The following is a 19,024-nucleotide window of genomic DNA, read 5'->3' on the forward strand; positions in this document are numbered from 1 at the left end:
GTCACCCCCCTACAAATAGAACTTGCATATAATTAAAAATTAATCAATGTCAAGTTAACTTTAAGGCAAAACAAAGTTGCGTATATTTTCCGCAAGAACGCTGGTAGCCTGCGACCAATCAACTAAAAACAACAAAAGGGACAACAGATGAGACAACCTCTTATTGGCTGCTGGGCAAACACGGCAAAACAAAACACACACACAAGAGACAAAACGGGGTAAATTAAATCGATAAGTAAATTATATCGAGCAATCACTTTTTAAATTAAATTAACTTCAACAACCGGGCAGGAGAGGGCGGGGTCAGGTTTTTATGGGTTCAATCAAGGGAAAGGCGGCAAATGTTACAAGGCGCAATAATTTAAATTGAGCAAACACGAAATTCATGAATTGATTAAATTCACTGAACATAAGAGGCAATTCGGGGCAACATGTTACAAAAGGTTGTCAGCGTCGAGGTGCGACCGCTGGGGACAACGACGGACGTCGGATTACCAGGCCGCTGGATGCGGAAGAATGGGCCACCCAGCCGGTAACAGTCAAAGTCGTAGGGGCAATCCTTGGCGGTCACGCGGGATTCAGTCGACATCGTAGAGCAAACTCCGTTGCGGCCATTTTGCATATTTGACTGCTGGTACTTTGATTGAGGCTGCAACTGCGATTGGGGGAACGACTGCGTCTGCTGGATGAAAGATTCACACCACGTCGACGAAGAAGAACAAGGATCTTGTTTAACGTTGGCATCTGGAAACGAATGAGAAGATTCAAGGGGCAATGGAAAGTCTGTGTTGTAATTGGAACCGGTGGCCGTGACAGAAGACGAATTGGGGTTGTTGGCGGATGTGAAATCTTCCGGAGTATAAATTTCACTACTGCTAATGGACGTGTCGGGCGCTGCTGTCGCATCGAAATAGCCGCTGGATGAATTCGGTGGTGTGTGGAGGGATGGAGGCGGTACCGTATTCTCAAAACTGTTGTTGTTCAATTTTATGTTTTGAAGGTTCTTCCACGTATTGAGATCGTAGGAATCGTCGGCTCCCATCCATCCGGAATCGCAGCTATCAAAACTGCTCTGCGGAAGCGATTGGTCACTACTTCCGCCAGATTTCCAGCAGCCGACGGAACTGGTGGCGCTAACGCTGCTCACACTGCAGCAACTCTTGTTGTTGTTGTTGGCCGGATTGACTCCGCTGCAGTCGCTCAGCACGGGCATCAGGATCGATAGTTCTTTCGAGAGATCCGGCAAGGGTTTCTGCTGCATCATGGCCAGTGATGGAATAACCGGACTCATCATCGGCTGCTGCTGTTGTTCCCACGTGCTGCATCCGCCCATGCTTGATTGATATTGATGTTCTTTACGGATCGTGATGGAAGTGGCTCCCGTCGTCAACAAACTGAACGAGCAGCCGGCCGAGCCTCGGGACTGCTGTCTCATCGGCTGCTGGATCAAGGCAGCTGCCAACTTTGATCGTTTGTACGTCTCCTCGTCGACAATGTACGTCGGATCCATTTCCATTTCGCTGGCCGATCGTTTCATTTTCAATCGGGTCATGCAATTCGTTTGGTTGTCGGCGACTTCTTTCTCTGCAGCTATAAAACAAATTGAACATTACCGAAAAGTATAGCACAATTGAATCAGGAATTTAAGTTTACCATTTTTTAGTTTTAATAGTTGTTGCTGCTGTGTTCGCAAATTTTGTTCCCGGCGGAGGATCCTCCTTTGGCGATTGGCTTCCAAAATCAAAGCGACAGCTTCTTCGTTGTTGTTTTGTCGAGCTTTGATGGCTTCCACTAAAACACCTTGCTGGAAATATAATGAGATAAGTTAAGTGAGTAATCTCTCGAAAGTGGATCAATACCTTCATCTTGCCGGGCAAACTGAGGGACATGGCCAACGATTGAAGTTCCTTGTAGGAAAGTGTATCAACAGTGAGGGTGCTTGGCTGCTGCTGATGGCAGATAGACTCGTTATTCATCATGCTGGTGGCGTCGTCACAACACACGTATAGACACTCGTAAAACTGGCTAATAAGCACCGAATCACTCCCACTTGTTCTTGTTGGATGGGAGAGAAAAGAAACACGAAAAGTATTGTTTGTTCTTTTCAGCGAGAAAAAGTTGTGAGTCTAATCTCTTCTTATGTTTGGTGGAATTTTAACAATTGAAAAAACAAAATTTACAAAAAATATTTTTGTAATTTTTGAGCGACGAGCACAATAAACTTGACCTCCGGTGGCTTAGCTTGTCACGAAGATACTGATAACACCTGCTTTTTGTTCGTTTGCGTGCTGATGCTACCATTACGTGCTGGGGTCACCTTAGGGCAGACAAGAAACGGGGTGGTGGCGGTGGGTGGGTGAAAGGGTTGTTACCTTATAGATAAGTCGGCCATCTTAGAATTTTGGTGGGTGGTTTTTCTTTTTTTCTCACTTGACTCATCGACACCTAATTTTGTGGGTTCCGGAATAGGAAAACGGAATTATGCAAAAACGGAATTTTTTTTCAAAAGGTTCCTTTTGGTCGTAGGTAGAATAAGAAAAATAAGGGGGTGGGTAAGCAAATTTTTCTACATAATTTTGGTAAAAGAAAAACAAATTTTCCTTTTTTTCTCGAGAAAGGGAATGGATGCAAATCATCAAACTGATGACCTTTGTTATCTCCTTTCTTTTATTTGCATAATGATCTATGCATCTTTTGTAAAAATCAAATGCTGGTGATTTTTATTCAATATTGATTAAATGCTCCTGTGCTTTATTTGGGACTTTGAAATGACATAATACGCCTGACAAAAAGCTAATTCATCACAATTTAATTAATGGAGTGAATTTGCTTGTTCACGCCCTTGGAGCCTATTAGACGGTCGCTTTGCCTGTCATAATTTAATGTCGTTTAACCATACCTGTTGAAAGGGGAAATTGTAAACTGTCAGATAGTGACATACAATTAACGAGAAATAACTAGGGGTAGGGTGATATAACTTTAGTGCTAGCTACTTAAATGATATGTCATTAAATTTGGATTTGGCCACATTCAGCCACCAGGCTGTTGTTTCAAATTGGGATTCAGATTGTCTAGACGGGGCACGTTCGACAAAGGTCCTTTAAGTTTGACTCATAAATTAAATGTTGAGCAATCCCGTATTAATAGATCACTCTGATTAAAAAAAGCAAAAATAATAGGAAAATGATTCGATTCTCTCGCGGCCAATTTTTCACATGTCATCAGATTTATTTACTTTTAATTCGTCACACACATCTTATAGCCGTAAAAAGTCTAGTTAAGCAAGATCTTCAAACTTTACTGAGTGTCTAGACCATTTTTAAATGCTCATCACAGTCAAATGTTTTGAAGAAGTCTGCCAAGATTTCAGTTTCCTTCTCCTACAACAATGTGGAAGGGAAGAATTATTCTGAGCAAAGCCTTTCACCTTGGTGACCCTATTCCCCTTTGCCCTCAATTTTTACCGTTGCTAAGGTGTTGTACAGGTAAGAAAGAACTTTTTCACTTTCACTGTGCGTGGAGCACAAGACTTGTAATGTTGTCGAAGGTCAATCTAGGGCAAAGAGGGAACACGGTCAGCCAGGTGAAAGGTTCTTCAGCGAGATTATTGGTGTCAAACTCGTAAAGGTTGGAATATAGGTTAAGTTAACCGTTCCACTAGACTCTACGTCCCTACAAAAGGCAGGTGCTCGGTAGTCTAAGGTCAGTGTCGAGTTGATTGTGAACGGCGAAACATCTTCTCCAGCAATAAGGTATTTAAACATCTGAAATTATTGTGTGTGCATCTTCTTCGTAAAAATCCACAGAACTATAAACTGGCGCTAAAAATATTCAGTTTGCATTTGGAAAAAATGGATAGTTATTTGTTTTTATTTTAATACTTTAAATTTTTACAGAAGTTCCTGTTTTGCCATTCGGTGAAGAGAAAAGGTATCAGTGTCGAGATATTAATATAGACATGAGGGGATTGGTAAGTTGGATATTTAAAATTAACAATAATGTTAGCATCTAATTTAACTGATATTGTGTTCAATCAGGCGATTATTCCTTTCTTGGCTGCTACGGCATTTGCCGCTCCCAATTATGCACCAGCTCCCCAGAACGCAGCTGGTCCTCCATTAGCGAGTTCTTATGGTAACTACGTAAGCCCGACCGGAGTTAGAGCGCCATCAAATATTGACGAAGTTCAGAAGGAATGGAACAAATTCATGGAGTAAGTTTTCCCTGTTGCATAAATCATGTTTTGCTCAGAATATTTACGTTTCTGAACGACTGAGTAGGAAGCTACCTTGGCTCAAGGGACCTCCTGGACCACCTGGACCTCCCGGAGCATCTCCTAGCGCAGATCAAGACACCAGTTACGGACCTAGCTACAAACAACGTCAGCAAGTGATTGTGGGTCCTCCTGGTCCAGCTGGTCCAGCCGGCGCACCCGGAGTAAAGGGAGAAGCCGGATACGCTGGCAATCCTGGAATGAATGGCGCAGCTGGGGCTGTAGGCGCTCCTGGATACGATGGCGCTCCTGGCGCAAAGGGAGATAAGGGCGCAGCAGGTTACAATGGAGCTCCTGGTCCCGCCGGTGTAGATGGCTACCACGGAGTCAAGGGAGAGCGTGGATTCACCGGAGCACCAGGCCCAATTGGAGCTCTAGGAGCACCAGGCAAAGATGGCTACAACGGCTTGAATGGAGCCCCAGGACCCAAAGGTGAACAAGGCCCAGTTGGTCCGACTTTGATCTCAACCGTTCCCGGTCCCGTTGGCGCTCCGGGTCCCGCTGGTAAAGACGGATGGCCCGGTTTCCCTGGCGCTCCTGGCCCTATTGGCGAAATTGGCGCTCCCGGCCCAGTTGGACCTGTTGGAAAACCTGGAACGAATGGCTTCAGCGGAGGTCCTGGCCCTAAGGGTGAAGCTGGAAATAACGGTTTCAATGGAATGCCCGGCAAGGATGGAATCAACGGCGCACCAAGCACTCAGCCCGGCCCAATGGGACAAATGGGACCTGTTGGCCCAGCTGGTTTCAACGGCGCTCCAGGAAAAGACGGTTTCCCCGGTAAAACAGGTAAGGTTTTCCCAATTAATGTTAATTTGAATAAAAATAATGAGCTAATTTCTGAACTGTTAACTTTTGATAGGTCCCCCAGGCAGGGAAGGATTAAACGGACAACCTGGCCCCGCTGGTATTTCAATTAATGAAACCTTTATTAAGTTTCTATTTAACTAATTCCCTTTTCTCACATTAGGTGAAGTTGGACAACCTGGTAAACCTGGCAAAGATGGTTTCATCGGTTTCCCCGGCTTCCCAGGAGCACCTGGTGCTCCTGGGCCAGTAGGAGCCGAAGGCCAACCCGGCCAACTAGGCAGACCTGGTAGCCCTGGACCGATGGGACCGGTTGGCGATATGGGACCGCAAGGCAATCAAGGCGCACCTGGCTTCATTGGCGCCCCTGGTCCGATCGGACCTAAAGGCGCATTCGGAGCTCAGGGTAGCCCAGGACCAACAGGGCCTCAAGGAATCGCAGGATCGCCTGGTTTTACCGGCGCTCCCGGTCCTACTGGACCCCAAGGCAGTCCCGGATCTCCTCCACCTGTTGGAGCTCCAGGACCCGGTGCTCCACTTCCCATGGGCGCTCCAGGACCCGGTGCTCCAGCTCCCATCGGCGCTCCAGGCCCTGGCGCTCCCGGATCAGTCTACTATGATCCTTCCGTTCAACAGACCACTTTTCAAGCGCAGCAGCCATCATACTCCGGCTGAACTAATTTTTAAAAATCTACTTTGATTAACCAAGTGCTCGACTTCAGACATCTTCAGAGAAAGACAAAACAACAGCAAGAAAATACTATATGACTGCTTCCTATATACATTCCCTTTCGCTACAAAAACGATGTTCACTTATTCACGTACTTTTGTTGGTATGAAAGATATTAAGTGGTATTGAATATACAACGTACACAGACAAATACTGGCAAATCTTTTGTTTGTCAAGTCCTTTATTCCGGTCTGTATTTTTAAAGATGATGGAATATTAAAAAAGTAAAGCCAAATTCATTGCAGGTTTCACTGCAGAGTAGAAAATATATCGTCTCGCATTTCGCATAATAATATAGGTTAACTGCAAGTAAGCACTACTTTGGAAACAACATTAAGTCGTAAAACTCTGTAGTTGTAGTTGAAAGTGGCACATTGTTGGAAGTCATTGTTTTATGTCATCGTTATTATGTTAACAACATTTGGACTCGGAGAAAGAAAAAGTCGAGCGAAAGTTTTATTGCTGTAGACCGTCAAGTAACATGGAAAAAGACAATAACAGTTATTCGTCTCGAAAAAGTGAACATAATTCTAGTTCAGTTCATATTTAATAATCTTTTGCGCAGAATATGAATAGGTACTGATACTTTCCAAAACTCGGGAGAAAATAGTTTTAATAATATCGGCAGTATGGGCTATATATGCATACCATTTATTGATTTATTTTTCGTACAATGCAAGCTAGGAATTTAAAAAATTGCAACTCGAGGCTAACGAAAGCACAGCAGTCGTCAGCAACAGACAATCACAAGACATTCAAATTAAAATTAAGCCCAATTAGATCGACCCATCAGTTCGTCCGCCCAATTGACATGAAAGCGAAAATTTTCACGCGTGTTGGATATCGGAGGGAAGACCAACCTCCTCGGTTTGGGAAGAGCCGATTCGAACGGACGGTAATAAAAAGGGTTGCCGTTTCCTTGCGGGTGAGGATAAGGAGCACGCGGAGGATCGATAGAGCCGACCTGGCGAAATTTAGGTTGATTGGGTTGGAACGTGTAGTACGAATTAGGAACATCAGGATACAAATGCTGATTGGGCTTGAACTGTGGCAGCACATCCCTGGGGTGATACTGGGGTTGCATCTTATTTTCAAGTCCAGATTGTAGTTGTTGATCAGTCGAAAAAATATCGTTCATCTTCATTGACCAGCTCGGGTTCAATGGAAAAGGATCTACTTTCTCAGGAGTTTGCGGAGTGGTTGCAATACGTAACCCTGGATAGAAAATAGGGAAATCGGGTAGATTGGAAGGCTCGGTAGAAGTGGATTGAGGTGCTTCCGTCGTCGAGGGATTCTCTGCAATGTTTGTTAAAAGCTTGGTTATTACTATTGCGGGAACTACCACGGGATATTCTTCCTCGTTCGAATTGGATTCATGGTAATCTGTTGATTTTTCAGACAGATGCGTCATCACAACGTTAGAAATGTTTTCTTGTTCTTCTTCTTCGTTGGAAGTGAAGGAGGAATACTCTGTCTTATTGGTGGACTCTTTGTTGGAAATTTCCGTTGAGGCATCCGCCGGAGCAACGGTAAACAGTAAATCTGGTGAAGCTGTCGTAACAGAGGCGTGTAAATAAGATTGAGGAGGATCTACTGAATAAGATGTTGATGCAACAGATCGTGACTGGATTTCCATTTCCTCAATCGAACCTTGAGGATTTATCAGAAAGTCCGTTGGTGAAGGCTGTGATCCGTCCTCAGGATTGACAGAAAGATCTTCCAATTCCTTGGCGATAGACTCGGTGATGTCGACGACTGGCATAATGGAAACATCTTGAATGTCAGACACGGGAGTAATGTTTTCAGTTGTATCCTGCAGAAAGTTGGCATCCAGCGGAAGCGACGGAAGCTCTTCCGACGGATCAGATGCAGTTGAAATGACAAAACTGAACGGACTTTGGATTGGGGATGACTCAGTACTATCGAAAGTGTCGTCTTTCGGGGCCAAGTCTTCAGTTGTTGCCACAAAAGGCTCACTAGTAGCTTCAACATCAACTATCTGGTTATCTTCTGTCAAATTTGCATGGCTGCGGATGAAGCGCTGAAAGTTGACAAGCTTCCGCCCTAACTGGCGATTGCCCATTGTTGCAAACTTGGATGAAAGGATCGGATTGGCGTCGGTGATGGACAGCTGAAGGAAAATCAGGCAAGTAAAGATCGCCATGTTTCTCAACTAAGGACAGCATAGAGTAAAATCTGTTATTCATTAAATTATATTATTTCTATTAAAATTTGGCCAAACTTACGTTAAGAAAATTCATGATGCTCACGCAAGTGCTCACGAGCTGTCGAGTAGTCAAGCCTGTAGGAAGAAGAAATCTGAATGAACAATAAGACAACAAAACGGTTTATATAGCTCTGCAACTCGCTTCTTTTCTTTCTTTTCTCCGCTTTCCCAAATAATACGCGCATCAAGTCATCTGAAGAGATGTCGCTATTATACAGTTTACGTTGTGCCACCCGCGACCACGGCGATACGTTGTGTAATATTTTATTCGCCGAATGAAAAATATAATACCTATGACGAAAGGGAAAATTAGGGCAAGTCATATGATATCTGTTATTGCCTTCAGCTGGCGAGGATTCATAAAATAAAAGATTTGGGCGAATATTAAAACGCACGATTTCTATTCTTCCTTCATTCTTTTCATTTCCCTCAGACTACCGGTTTAATTTCTCCATTTCAAGGAGAAAATCTGTGTATTTCCCCGAGAAATTTAATTATTGAAGATTACAGTTGAATTTGAATTTTCCCCGTCTCCATGTAGGCCTACTATCAAGTAATTTTTCATCTAAATTCCGAGCCACGACTAGAATTTTACTTCTCCAGCTTAGGAAGAAAACAAAAATAATAGTAAATAAAAAAAAAAATTAAACAAGCGTGATCGACTTTTCTTAAATTTTTTTTTCACACCTTATTGCGTGTATCTCTTCATCAAGTTAAATTCAAATTCAATTGTAGCTTCCAAATATTTCCACTAGGTGACGTTCAACGCGCTATATTTGAATATAATATTTTATGATTTGCAAACGTCAATGTCCTTGGACAAAGTTTATAGCTTTATAGGTGTGTTAAGTGACGATGCGAGATAACTAAAAATGGACAATACTTATCATTTCTTTTGCATTGTACATTGATAATTCATTCCATTTCAAAGTTAAAAAATCATGTATATAAATAAACTTCAGTTCGACTTTGTACAGTGTCACTTTGTACTATACACAGTTTATCCGATTTGTAATATAGTTTAAACTCATGTGTATATCTTATATAACATGTTTTTAAATATCAAATCCTAAAAATACCAATCGATCATTCATTCATGTGATTTAGCAGCACCCTTGGTAGCCAAAAAAGGCAAAAATCTAACAGACGTCCGTTTGAGTTCTCTGATAAACGTGCGCTAGCCCTTTTTTCATCAATTGTTATTTGTTAATCAATAATACTGTATTTTAAATAAAAATTAACAAGAATGCAGGAAAAAATCAAACTGAACAATGGAACAGAAATGCCTTTACTAGGACTTGGCACTTGGAAGGTAATAGTAAACAGCATGATAAAAAGTAATAATCTTAGTATCAGCATGTAATTGTGTTTTTAAATATTTGACAGTCTGTCCCTGGAGAAGTAGAGAAAGCAGTGCAAGATGCAATTACTATTGGATATCGTCATATAGACTGTGCAATGGTCTATGAGAATGAACATGAAGTAGGAGTTGCATTACATAATGTAATAACAAGTGGAATTGTTAAGCGGGAAGACCTGTACATTGTTAGCAAGGTAAATAATGTTTTTCTGTAATATCTGTGTTCGGGAAATAATGCAATAGTAAATGTTAATTTATTATTTCTAGCTCTGGAATTCCCACCACAGACCAGATTTGGTGGAAGCTGGGCTACGTGAATCCCTGAAACAACTTCAACTTGATTATTTGGATTTGTATCTCATTCATTCCCCGATGTCATTCAAAGTAATTTTTAACCACCATTTCACGCCTTTGTTATTTAACATATAGTTTGGATTGGTGAATTGCTAATTTTATCAATATAATTCTGAACATTTTTTTGCTAGGAAAATTCTGGTTTAAATCCAGTAGATGAAAATGGAAAGCTAATTTACTCCCATGTAGATTATGTCGAAACATGGAGGGCAATGGAGGCTTGCGTACAAAGTGGACTCACTCGTTCGATTGGTCTCTCTAATTTTAACAGTTACCAGTTGCAGCGAATCTGTGACATTTGCACGATTAAACCGGTTACAAATCAGGTACGCAATTAATATTATATATCATTAAAAAAAACGCTTGCGAAGGAAAACAACCAGGCTGAAGAATAATTGGGAAAATTTGTTTTTGCATAGGTGGAATGTCACCCTTATTTAAATCAAGAAAAACTGCTGGATTATTGTGCAAAGAGACACATTGTTTTAACCGCGTACAGTCCGCTGGGTTCACCTGATCGTCCTTGGGCAAAACCTGGAGATCCTTCTTTGTTGCAAGATCCTGCTGTGCTAGAAATTGCCAAGAAACATGGTAAATCACCGGCTCAAGTTCTAATTCGCTATCAGGTAATGTTTGCTTTATCTCGAATTCAGTCTAGTAAAGTAGAGTCAATAATTAAAAATCATTATTTTCTCAGATTGAACGTGGAGTTGCTGTTATACCGAAGTCCGTGTCAAAAGTCAGGATCGAAGAAAACTTTAGCGTTGGTAGTTTCCGTCTGTCGGAAGAAGATATGGTCAAACTGAATTCCCTAGATTGCAACGAAAGATACCTTCACCACGAGTGGGTTGCAGATCACCCCTACTTTCCTTTCGCTATTGAATTTTAAAGGAGCCATCACAAGTACCCCAACTAATGTCAGGGTTTATTTAGGCACTATGTATGTAAAGGCTGCATTAATAAATTGGTGAAAGGTACAAGACATTTTGTTTTCGCATTTATTTTTAACATTATTCCTTTCCTTGCCTCTGTTAAATTTGTTGCTCCTATAAATCTCCAAGTGAACCGAGTGTAGAACATTCTCCTCCCGGATGCTGCTTAGCCGTTACAACTGGCACCTTTCCTACATGCTCGTCGCTACACTTTCTGTCAAGTGTAATTCTCTAGGGAGGTTGTCTTTTGTCTACCGAGGCATGATTGCGTGCGTGTGTGTGGGTCGGGAAAGCCTTATTTCTCTTCAGTTGACCGGCATCATACGAGTGATCGACAGAAGGTGTTAGCCGGTCAATCTGGAGCGTGCAATCGCAGCGTTTCATCTCGTTATCGACAGTGTTGTCTCTCTCTCTCTCTCAGGAAACTTCAGTGTGCGTGTTTTCAACCAACGCTCCGCCTCCCGCGACCGCGTAGCATTTAATTTGACCGACCGACCCACAGCTGTTTCAACTTTCAACACTTGGACGTGACTAGACTCGGCGCGCTTAGTGTTTCTTTCTCCTCAAAATAGAGAAGTGAGTGAGTTTTATTTTTAATGTTGGTCATAGCGAGCTGGATTTTTGTGAAAGAGAGCTGAGACTCATGGTTATTTATTTTGTTTTCTCATGCCGTTTATTTTTATTTTTGTTTTTTTCGCCTCTCACTGATGAGTGAGGCTGGCGTTTAGCTCTATTTTCAATATCCACCTTCTGCAAACAAGAAAAAAAAATTGGTCGAGATGTGGCTATCGCACAGCTTTGGCGATTTTTGTTGACCTCTAGCAGTTTTTACACCATTTCTCATCCGGTCGAGCGTGAGACGTTTTGCCGCTTTGTTGGCTCCACATTAACGTCATTGACGTCAAAAGTCCCGGAATAACGCAATGCCCCTCCAACGTTTTCACACAAGTCAGGATGCGGAATTGAGAAACCGATGGATGTCCTAACTGGTGAAAAGGAAAAAGAAAGAAAAAAAGAAAAGCATGTAGGTTTCGGGAGCGCAGGCAGATGGAAAAGTTGATTTCTATAAATAGAAGTCGGCATCGGAGCCAGCCAATGGATCTCAGCAGGCTAGGACAGGAAGCTGGTTGTGTACACGGCAGCGCGTGGAAGACGGTTTCTTGACACACTTCTTTTCTCTTCTTCTTCTTTTTTACACACATCCCGAATCCTCGTCTATTTTTACTGCGCGACGAAAACTCTGTGTGTGAGATGGACGCTGCACACTCAGTCGAGACGTCCAGCATTAGCGCCACGGTTGTCTCGATGAATTCGCAATCTCATTAAAGCGGACTCTTTGGCCAATTGCGTTGTCCCATGCATCGTTAACTTGGAATTAACTTGGTGGAAACTGGGTCACAATGAAATCTGGACTTGTCCTTCCACACACACACACACCGAACCCCCACACCCACTTCCAAATATATAAATAAAGTGTGTCGCTCTGTGTGCCTTGTCAAATCTGGCGATGGCTTTATTTTGGGTTTCAAATATTTGACCTCCCATCGGTTCCATCTGCAGCACTCGTCGACTGACATTTTGATACACGATGTGACTATAGGATAGTTTGCTTTCGTGATCGATCATTCAGTTAGACTATCAACTTGTTCCATGCTAAACGAGTATCACTGAAAGATGGCAATTGTTTTACAATCCTGTCTAACGAATGGCAGATCGAATTCGATTCATAACGTGTTGAAAGACAATTGACGATTTCTTTTTTCCCATTTTTCTTTTGTCACCCGCTTAACAAAGTTGTAGGTTTTTCCCAGCGAATCATTTTTAACAAAATAAGGGTCGTTTTTTAAAGTGTGCTCATAACTTGCTTGTAACGAAGTCGGAGGTGACGTTTCACTGGATAGAGCCGCGATGGATCAGAGTAGTGCTCACCTTTGGGCTCGGAGCCAAAGTGGATTTGGTAGCAAACAGAAAACACGAGCGGGCGGATGAAATGAAGGCCCCCAGTAAGCTTCTAGTGGCTTTGTCGAGCAGTAACGTCTGGATCGCTCGATTCCTGGCTATATCTGATATAAATTTCGGTGGAAGCGTTCATGTTCAATCCTGATTTTTAAGTGACTGCCATCATGTTCTCCTTCTTCCGTAAGAAAAGCGCTTGCAAAGAGTCGAAGCCTGAGCAGCAGACGGCCGATTGTGCGGATGAGGACAATCAGGGCAAGAAGAAAATCAAAAGTGACAAGAAAACTCTCAAAGAGACAAAGAAAATTGTAGCGTTCAAACCGGAATCAGAGCAGCCCAACGTCAACTCGTCAACGTCCAACGTTGCCGCTAGTCAGAAAGTTGCCGAAGTTCCTGCTGCTCCTGCTGCTCCTCCTGTCATTGTTTTAATTGCCGAAGACAAAGATTTCACGCTCACCGCAAAGACTTTAATTGACTTCTCCAGTCATGATCAAGTGGAAGCACAAGTTCCTAGCTCATCCGAACCGGATGATGTTTTCCAGCCCCCGGAGGAACCGCCCGAGGATGTGTTTTGCGAAGCGCAAGAAGTCATTCAGCCGGAAATGAATTGTAGTCTGTCTCAACAGCCTGGCAAAAGTTCTAATTCTGATCCTGACACATCTGAAATTTCCAGCAGTCTGATGGTGGCAAAAGATTTATCCAAACTGAACGTTGACGATAAACAACAGCAGTCTCGTTGTCGTCGCCGCGTCTCCTTCAATGATGAGGAAACTGTTATTATTTGCGATCCTGTTGACGTCACAGACTCGGCCGTACCGGATGCGGAGCATAAACTATCAATCATGATAGCACAAAGAGATTTGAGGGAAGAAGCTCCGTTTTTATCCGAGGATTCTTCACCTCTTCCACACGACGCAACCTCAAGTATTATTCCAAACTCCTCCTCCTCAGTTCCAGAATCGCACACACACTCAAAACTAACGCTAGCTATACTGCCTTACGAGTGGCGTTGTGCTAACACGTTGAAGTTAATCGCACATTTAGCCCCATTTTGATTTGTTTCTAAGTATTCCTTTTACCGTTTCATGTAAATTGTTGTTTTTCCTGACTCAAGTCGTCCAGCAGGACGAGAAAATGACGACAGCCGAGGAAGACCAGTCGCTGGACTTGCTGGCCATGATGGAGGAGCAAGTCCGACAATTGGAAACGGAGCTGAAGGAGAAGAATGACAGGGTGGAACAGCTGGAAGCCATGCTGGCCGATGAGGACCGGCAGACCCAACTGGAAGCAATCGAACGCTTAGAAGCCGACTGGAACAAGGAGCATGAACTCATTGACAACGAACGAGAAGAGGAATTGCGGCTTTTACAGGAGGTATAGAAAACAGTCATCAATTTAATAAAAACATTTTCTTTGACAATTCCGGTTGTTACTACGGTAGGCTTTGGAAGAAGCCCTCGAGGAAAAAGCCGAAATCGAGTCGAAAATGCTGCGCGACGCCTCGAGAGAATCGCAGCTTTTGGACGATTTCGAGTGGAAGCTGGGCGAGATTGAGCGCGACTATAAAAAGAAACTGGTCGAAGCCGAGAAATCGGCCGAAGAGCGATTCAAAAACGAGATGGCAATCGAGTACCAGAAGCTCGTCGACGACAAACGGGACATTGATGCAAAACTAACAGAAGTACGTCAATGTTTAATATGATATGTACTTGAGGGTTAATTTTTATTATTTCGCGCAATATGGCCAGATTGCTCACCTCAAGAGTTTCGAAGCTGAAGTGACTCAATTGCGAGGTCTGGTCTTTGAGCAGCAGAGGGTCATTAGGACGGCTGCCCGTCAAGTCGACCACTTAAAAGAGACGGAGAAAATCCTGGAAGACGATCTGCACAAGCTCCGAATGAACGGCTGCACGCGCAAGCAACAACAAGAGATGGAGGCCAAATGGAAGGAGAATTCGCTCAGCGAATACAACCGGTTACGAGCCGAATTGGTGGCTTCCAATGAGGAGGAAATGCTGAAAGCCATCCGCCAGGTCGTTCGTGAGAAAGATGAACAAATCACCACCTTGAAAAGGCAGTTTGATGCCCAGCAATTGGCGATGAACCATCAAGTCAGTTGATTCCCAGTCATTTTACTTTCTTGTTTCTAATTTTATTTCAACATTTTCTTTTGCGCTAATTTTTACAGATGACCGAGCTGAAGAATTCGTTCCAGCAGCGAGAAGCTAAATTAAATAAACAGATCGAAACCACCCGGGCTGAAGCTGATCGAGAATTATGTGATTTGCGAAGACAATTGAACAGAGTTCAGGACTCGCACGTGGAATTCATGGAACAAGTCGAAAAGAAACACGCCGAAGAACTAAGTATAAACTTTAAATTTTACGACGACAATTCAAAAATATTTTACATCCATTTGAATTATGCACGACACAGAGCAGTGCGGATCCTCCATCGAGGAGAATCAGGAAGCCCTAGAGCAAAACTATGAGGAGAAGCTGACAACGATCGAAGTTCAACATCAAAGCCAATTGAGTAAAATATCACCGTGTATCATTTTCAACCCGCATGTCAGATTTCCTTCTAGCCGAGTCGTAGTCGATACATATAACAGGCTCTTTTGTGTGCACGAATGGTTTTTCGTCTGAAGTCCTACCCTAAAACTCACATCTCAGTATATTGCGCTTAAAATAGTTTACTCCATAGACGCTCTTCAGAGCCTCATTGAGGAGGAAAAGCAAGAGGCATTGACCCAACTGGGAGAACATTATCAAACCCAACTGCAGTCTCTGCAGGAGCACATTTCTGATCTTCAGAAGCGACTCAACGACGCCAACAAACAGGTATGCCGAGTGATTAAACTGGAATTGTCATTATATACCATCTGAACCTTTTCCCCATTTGGAATGCCCACAAAGTCTTCTCAGAGACAACAGGAGCTTAACCGATTGGAAGAAGTCATTACGCAACAAGAGGAACAGTTGGAAGAATTACGGAAACGCTCCGGAGAAGATCAAAGCGAATCCAATAAAGACATGTCTAGTTCCCGACGACACAGCTGCGATGAGAGCACCGCCAGCACTACGGAGAGCAGCGGCGAAGATGATTACGATGAATCCGCACCACCCAACGGGTAAGTGGCTACAAATTAGGCAAACCCAAAAAATCGAACGTATAAATGCAAAACAAATTTTTTCCCCCCTTTGAATTTAAAATTCTGTTTTATTTCGATAAAAATCTTTGATTTCCTCCCGTCTTAAGAGCTTTTGACGTTTCGTCCAATTGTTATATGTTTTAAAGATAAATATACAATAAGAAGTTATTTAATCAGAAGTTAGTTATCTAGAATTTTAGATCACAATTATATAATTTACATTAAATGTTAAAAGAAAATGGCTTCGTATAAGTATAAAGAAGAAATGGTTTTTTAAAATTATTATTCAAATCTTATTTTTCAACCTTTCAAAAAAGCTCTCTGTTGGCGCTTAAAATGCGCTGTACACTCTCGCGGATCGGTTCACTGGTTTTTGCTTGTTTGAATGGTGTTTTTGACTATTACATAATTTTTCAAATGCATTTTGAATCATATTTCTTGAATGGATTTCCCACCCTACAGTTTCATTATTCTTTTTCTTCCGAATTTTATTCTTTTGTTTTACTTGAAATTGTTGTGAGGGTGTGATGATTATCCTTTTGATTTTTTTCCAAACCGCATTCTATAAATTAACGATTTTCTATTCTTCCTTTTGGGCCCGACAGTTTTCCTGAAACATTTCCATTATTCTTCGTCATCCTCGTCGCTTTCGCTTGCTATCTCATTTTCACCAGCTGGTCGACCTGGTTATACTTCACTGTTATTTTCTTAGTTGCACTTTTGGCCGTCGTTAAACTTACAAGTGGTTAGAGCTTTTTCGGCTTTTAAAAAATTCGACGGCCAAACAGCCAATCACAAAATTTTTTTTTTTTTTTTTCCAATTCGTACGGGTTCAGTTCAGCTTCCGGTTTTCTCATCATCACCGTAGTTTTGTCAAAGTTTCATTCACATTTCCAACTGAAAATCGTAATGAAACGCTATACAGGAATTCATAAAGACTTTCTTTATATTTTGATTATAAGCATAATGAGCATGTATTATTCACAACCAGCTCCTCCCAACAAAAAGATCCTGATTTATTACCTTGACGTCCTCGCCATCTTCTCCTCTTTGCGTGCACTAATTTAACTACCCCCCCGGGTGAAAAGTTTTCTTTTGAATTTGAAATGTGCGATTATTTGTGACTGCCATTTGTTTTTGCTGTTTCTTTTCTTTATTTCTTTCTTTCAATTTTGAGAGAGCATTCGAAAATGGATAGCTCTGGCCTTGACTCTTGCCCTATGTTCTCCTTCCCGATCACCGCCTGGGATTTTTTGACGTTCGACATGCTGCAAAAATACCCCACTCCTTTTTTTTTTTCCACCCCACTTGATTGATGGCTGTTGGCTGGGCAAAAAGAATTGAATGTTGAATAATTGGTGCCAAATCCATCCCCCTTCCATGTCCAGACAGACCAGGCGTGTGCCGAGCATCAGCATAAATCATAGCCGTCAAGACAATATAAGAGCTATGCCAAAATCGATTTGACAACGACAACGACAAAACAAAACCGTGACCGTCAAAATTTCAGGTCTGCATCCTGTTCGTTCGAACCCAATAAAAATTTTAACTACAAAAAAACCATAAGACATAAATACTTCTTTTTAAAAAAATAAGTTGCGTCTTTAAAAACCAAATGACACATACATAACAAGCCGATTTGTGTAATCGACAGCTTATTATCCGGATAATTCTAAATTTAATGCGAAGTTATATAATTTGATGGATTGATGACTGTTCCAATATATTGCTGTTCAACACGAGTCTATACCATTTCGCGGTTGAATTGTTTCTTATATAATTACCAACAAAAAAAAAAAAACATTTTGTGTATACAGTCGAGGTGCAGGTGACGGATGTTCGCCATCTACGAGCGCTGCAGCCAGTCAAGACAATTTGAGACCTGGCCCAGAGCTGGACATCGGCAATCTCTCTTCCATCATGCGTCCGCTGTCGGCCAGCATCACCCAGCATCAGGTAGACTTGTCCGAAGAGTGTCTCTCGATCAAAATCGAACAGTTTGAGCAAATGCAATCGGGAGTCATGGGCTGTGACGATCCCGAACACGCCGAAGCCCAACAAATCATTTTAGAAATGCACCAGGTAAATTGAATTCAAATTAAAAGGTGAACAACAGACCTAAGATGTACCTATACTAGGTCCTAGCCGATCGTGACGCCGAGCTTCAAAGGTTAACCGAAGAGAAACGATTCTACCAAATGGAACTGATCCACTGGGAGCGGAATCTGGCCCTCCAGCGAGTCGGCCTGCCCCTGGCCCTGGTACCCGACCGGCTCTCCAACGAATCCGAGTTGAATCCTTGGCGAGGATTCTCAGCTCCGCCGGTGACCAAGCCCCGACTGCCGGACAACTATCGCTATCCTTCGGCGGCGGCTTACGGCGGAAGTCGAGTCGCTTCCTACGAACTCTTTTCGCCCAGCGCTACCAGTTTGAGCCCGGAAAATCAATGCGGACGTCATCAGCTGTTCGCGGCCGAAAAGCAGCCGCTCCCGCCGTCGACCCTGATGACCACCGACGACTGGATGTCGGGAGCGGTTGGGCTCCTGGACGTCGCTTCCGACGTCCGCCCAATGCGCTGGCCACCTCAGGAGGGCAGCCATTTCTTCTACAGCGACGAGGAAGAGGATGACGACGACGACAGCAACAACAACGGATTCACTACCCCGTTGTAGGGGTTCAATCGCTCGTGATGATTATTTTTCCCCCTGTATACAACAACCTCTTAAAATTTCATCGTTCTACTATCGCACCATTTGTATCCATATCAATGATCCTAGTCTGTAAACTTCTATGAATATTTGTCATTGCAATGAAGGATAGCCGCGTCCTAAAACTGTGAATCATTAATTGGAGCAGTTATCTACTCGTGGGTTTATATACTGTACAATACACACACAAGTCTGCTATTATTATTGACTTTATAGTCTTTGACTACTATTTCAACTATAACTAAATTTTTGATAGGAATGGCTTCAAATAGATGATCGTCAATTTCGGTCGTGACAAGGACACTCGACGTCCATTAAAGGTTGGACAGCCGAATCTATCTAACAAGGCTGCACGTCATGTCGGTTCTTAATCAAGGATAACTAACGTTAAGCCATCAGACTTGTATATGTCTAGAGAAGGCTAGAGAGATATAAAGCTGCGCTCTACTCTAAATGGGAGATACTATAGCTGCCATGGTAAACGACCAAATAGAGTAAAAGGCGACTCTTGACAAGAGACAGTGAG

The 19,024-nt window shown here is 42.7% G+C and overlaps 5 protein-coding genes across 8 annotated transcripts; 3 read left to right on the forward strand and 2 right to left on the reverse strand.

Moving 5' to 3' along the window:
• Positions 1 to 60: 60 nt before the first annotated feature.
• LOC124349669 lies at positions 61 to 2,333 on the reverse strand. Its single transcript, XM_046800447.1, has 3 exons — positions 1,860 to 2,333; positions 1,654 to 1,804; positions 61 to 1,590 (listed from the first exon to the last, which is right to left on the reverse strand). Exons 1-3 carry the CDS (start codon positions 1,977 to 1,979, stop codon positions 401 to 403), a joined length of 1,461 nt encoding a protein of 486 aa, XP_046656403.1. The 5' UTR covers positions 1,980 to 2,333; the 3' UTR covers positions 61 to 400.
• Positions 2,334 to 3,649: 1,316 nt separating this feature from the next.
• LOC124349643 (collagen alpha-1(I) chain-like) lies at positions 3,650 to 5,958 on the forward strand. 2 transcript variants are annotated; one of them, XM_046800402.1, is made up of 6 exons: positions 3,650 to 3,752; positions 3,897 to 3,970; positions 4,038 to 4,213; positions 4,281 to 5,059; positions 5,133 to 5,177; positions 5,241 to 5,958. In XM_046800402.1, exons 2-6 carry the CDS (start codon positions 3,959 to 3,961, stop codon positions 5,750 to 5,752), a joined length of 1,524 nt encoding a protein of 507 aa, XP_046656358.1. In that variant the 5' UTR covers positions 3,650 to 3,752; positions 3,897 to 3,958; the 3' UTR covers positions 5,753 to 5,958. The 2 variants fall into 2 exon arrangements, with proteins under 2 accessions (XP_046656358.1, XP_046656359.1); XM_046800403.1 differs by having other exon boundaries at positions 3,729 to 3,752; positions 3,900 to 3,970.
• Positions 5,959 to 6,484: 526 nt separating this feature from the next.
• Positions 6,485 to 8,151, reverse strand: LOC124349677. The gene is made up of 2 exons (XM_046800456.1): positions 8,054 to 8,151; positions 6,485 to 7,980 (listed from the first exon to the last, which is right to left on the reverse strand). The coding sequence occupies exons 1-2, from the start codon at positions 8,066 to 8,068 to the stop codon at positions 6,574 to 6,576; spliced, it is 1,422 nt and encodes a 473-aa protein (XP_046656412.1). The 5' UTR covers positions 8,069 to 8,151; the 3' UTR covers positions 6,485 to 6,573.
• A 1,029-nt stretch (positions 8,152 to 9,180) lies between these two features.
• Positions 9,181 to 10,730, forward strand: LOC124349886 (aldo-keto reductase family 1 member B1-like). Its single transcript, XM_046800812.1, has 6 exons — positions 9,181 to 9,346; positions 9,421 to 9,588; positions 9,662 to 9,778; positions 9,880 to 10,074; positions 10,168 to 10,374; positions 10,446 to 10,730. Exons 1-6 carry the CDS (start codon positions 9,281 to 9,283, stop codon positions 10,635 to 10,637), a joined length of 945 nt encoding a protein of 314 aa, XP_046656768.1. The 5' UTR covers positions 9,181 to 9,280; the 3' UTR covers positions 10,638 to 10,730.
• A 91-nt stretch (positions 10,731 to 10,821) lies between these two features.
• On the forward strand, positions 10,822 to 18,699 carry LOC124349425 (trichohyalin-like). Of its 3 annotated transcripts, none has more exons than XM_046800010.1 (10): positions 10,822 to 11,256; positions 13,751 to 14,010; positions 14,078 to 14,317; positions 14,385 to 14,747; positions 14,825 to 15,002; positions 15,073 to 15,171; positions 15,331 to 15,479; positions 15,555 to 15,769; positions 17,608 to 17,872; positions 17,929 to 18,699. In XM_046800010.1, the coding sequence occupies exons 2-10, from the start codon at positions 13,771 to 13,773 to the stop codon at positions 18,460 to 18,462; spliced, it is 2,283 nt and encodes a 760-aa protein (XP_046655966.1). In that variant the 5' UTR covers positions 10,822 to 11,256; positions 13,751 to 13,770; the 3' UTR covers positions 18,463 to 18,699. The 3 variants fall into 3 exon arrangements, with proteins under 3 accessions (XP_046655966.1, XP_046655964.1, XP_046655965.1); XM_046800008.1 differs by lacking the exon at positions 10,822 to 11,256 and adding an exon at positions 11,275 to 13,560; XM_046800009.1 differs by lacking the exon at positions 10,822 to 11,256 and adding an exon at positions 11,276 to 13,560 and having other exon boundaries at positions 15,343 to 15,479.
• Positions 18,700 to 19,024: the final 325 nt, after the last annotated feature.

This window comes from Daphnia pulicaria, chromosome 7 (assembly GCF_021234035.1).
Source record: "Daphnia pulicaria isolate SC F1-1A chromosome 7, SC_F0-13Bv2, whole genome shotgun sequence".
Taxonomy (NCBI): Eukaryota; Metazoa; Arthropoda; class Branchiopoda; order Diplostraca; family Daphniidae; genus Daphnia; species Daphnia pulicaria.

Excerpts from the sequence above, each read along its gene's own strand:
- LOC124349669 (XM_046800447.1), bottom strand. The coding sequence starts at position 1,979 with ATGATGAATAACGAGTCTATCTGCCATCAGCAGCAGCCAAGCACCCTC. Across the intron at positions 1,805-1,859 it reads GTTTGCCCGGCAAGATGAAG|CAAGGTGTTTTAGTGGAAGC; the intron begins GTATTGATCCAC and ends TTATATTTCCAG. Across the intron at positions 1,591-1,653 it reads ACTATTAAAACTAAAAAATG|CTGCAGAGAAAGAAGTCGCC; the intron begins GTAAACTTAAAT and ends TTTGTTTTATAG.
- LOC124349643 (XM_046800402.1), top strand. Across the intron at positions 5,060-5,132 it reads CGGTTTCCCCGGTAAAACAG|GTCCCCCAGGCAGGGAAGGA; the intron begins GTAAGGTTTTCC and ends AACTTTTGATAG. Across the intron at positions 5,178-5,240 it reads CGGACAACCTGGCCCCGCTG|GTGAAGTTGGACAACCTGGT; the intron begins GTATTTCAATTA and ends TTCTCACATTAG.
- LOC124349886 (XM_046800812.1), top strand. The coding sequence starts at position 9,281 with ATGCAGGAAAAAATCAAACTGAACAATGGAACAGAAATGCCTTTACTA. Across the intron at positions 9,589-9,661 it reads ACCTGTACATTGTTAGCAAG|CTCTGGAATTCCCACCACAG; the intron begins GTAAATAATGTT and ends TATTATTTCTAG. Across the intron at positions 9,779-9,879 it reads ATTCCCCGATGTCATTCAAA|GAAAATTCTGGTTTAAATCC; the intron begins GTAATTTTTAAC and ends TTTTTTTGCTAG.
- LOC124349425 (XM_046800008.1), top strand. The coding sequence starts at position 12,804 with ATGTTCTCCTTCTTCCGTAAGAAAAGCGCTTGCAAAGAGTCGAAGCCT. Across the intron at positions 13,561-13,750 it reads TCCACACGACGCAACCTCAA|TCGTCCAGCAGGACGAGAAA; the intron begins GTATTATTCCAA and ends TCCTGACTCAAG. Across the intron at positions 17,873-17,928 it reads TCATTTTAGAAATGCACCAG|GTCCTAGCCGATCGTGACGC; the intron begins GTAAATTGAATT and ends TACCTATACTAG.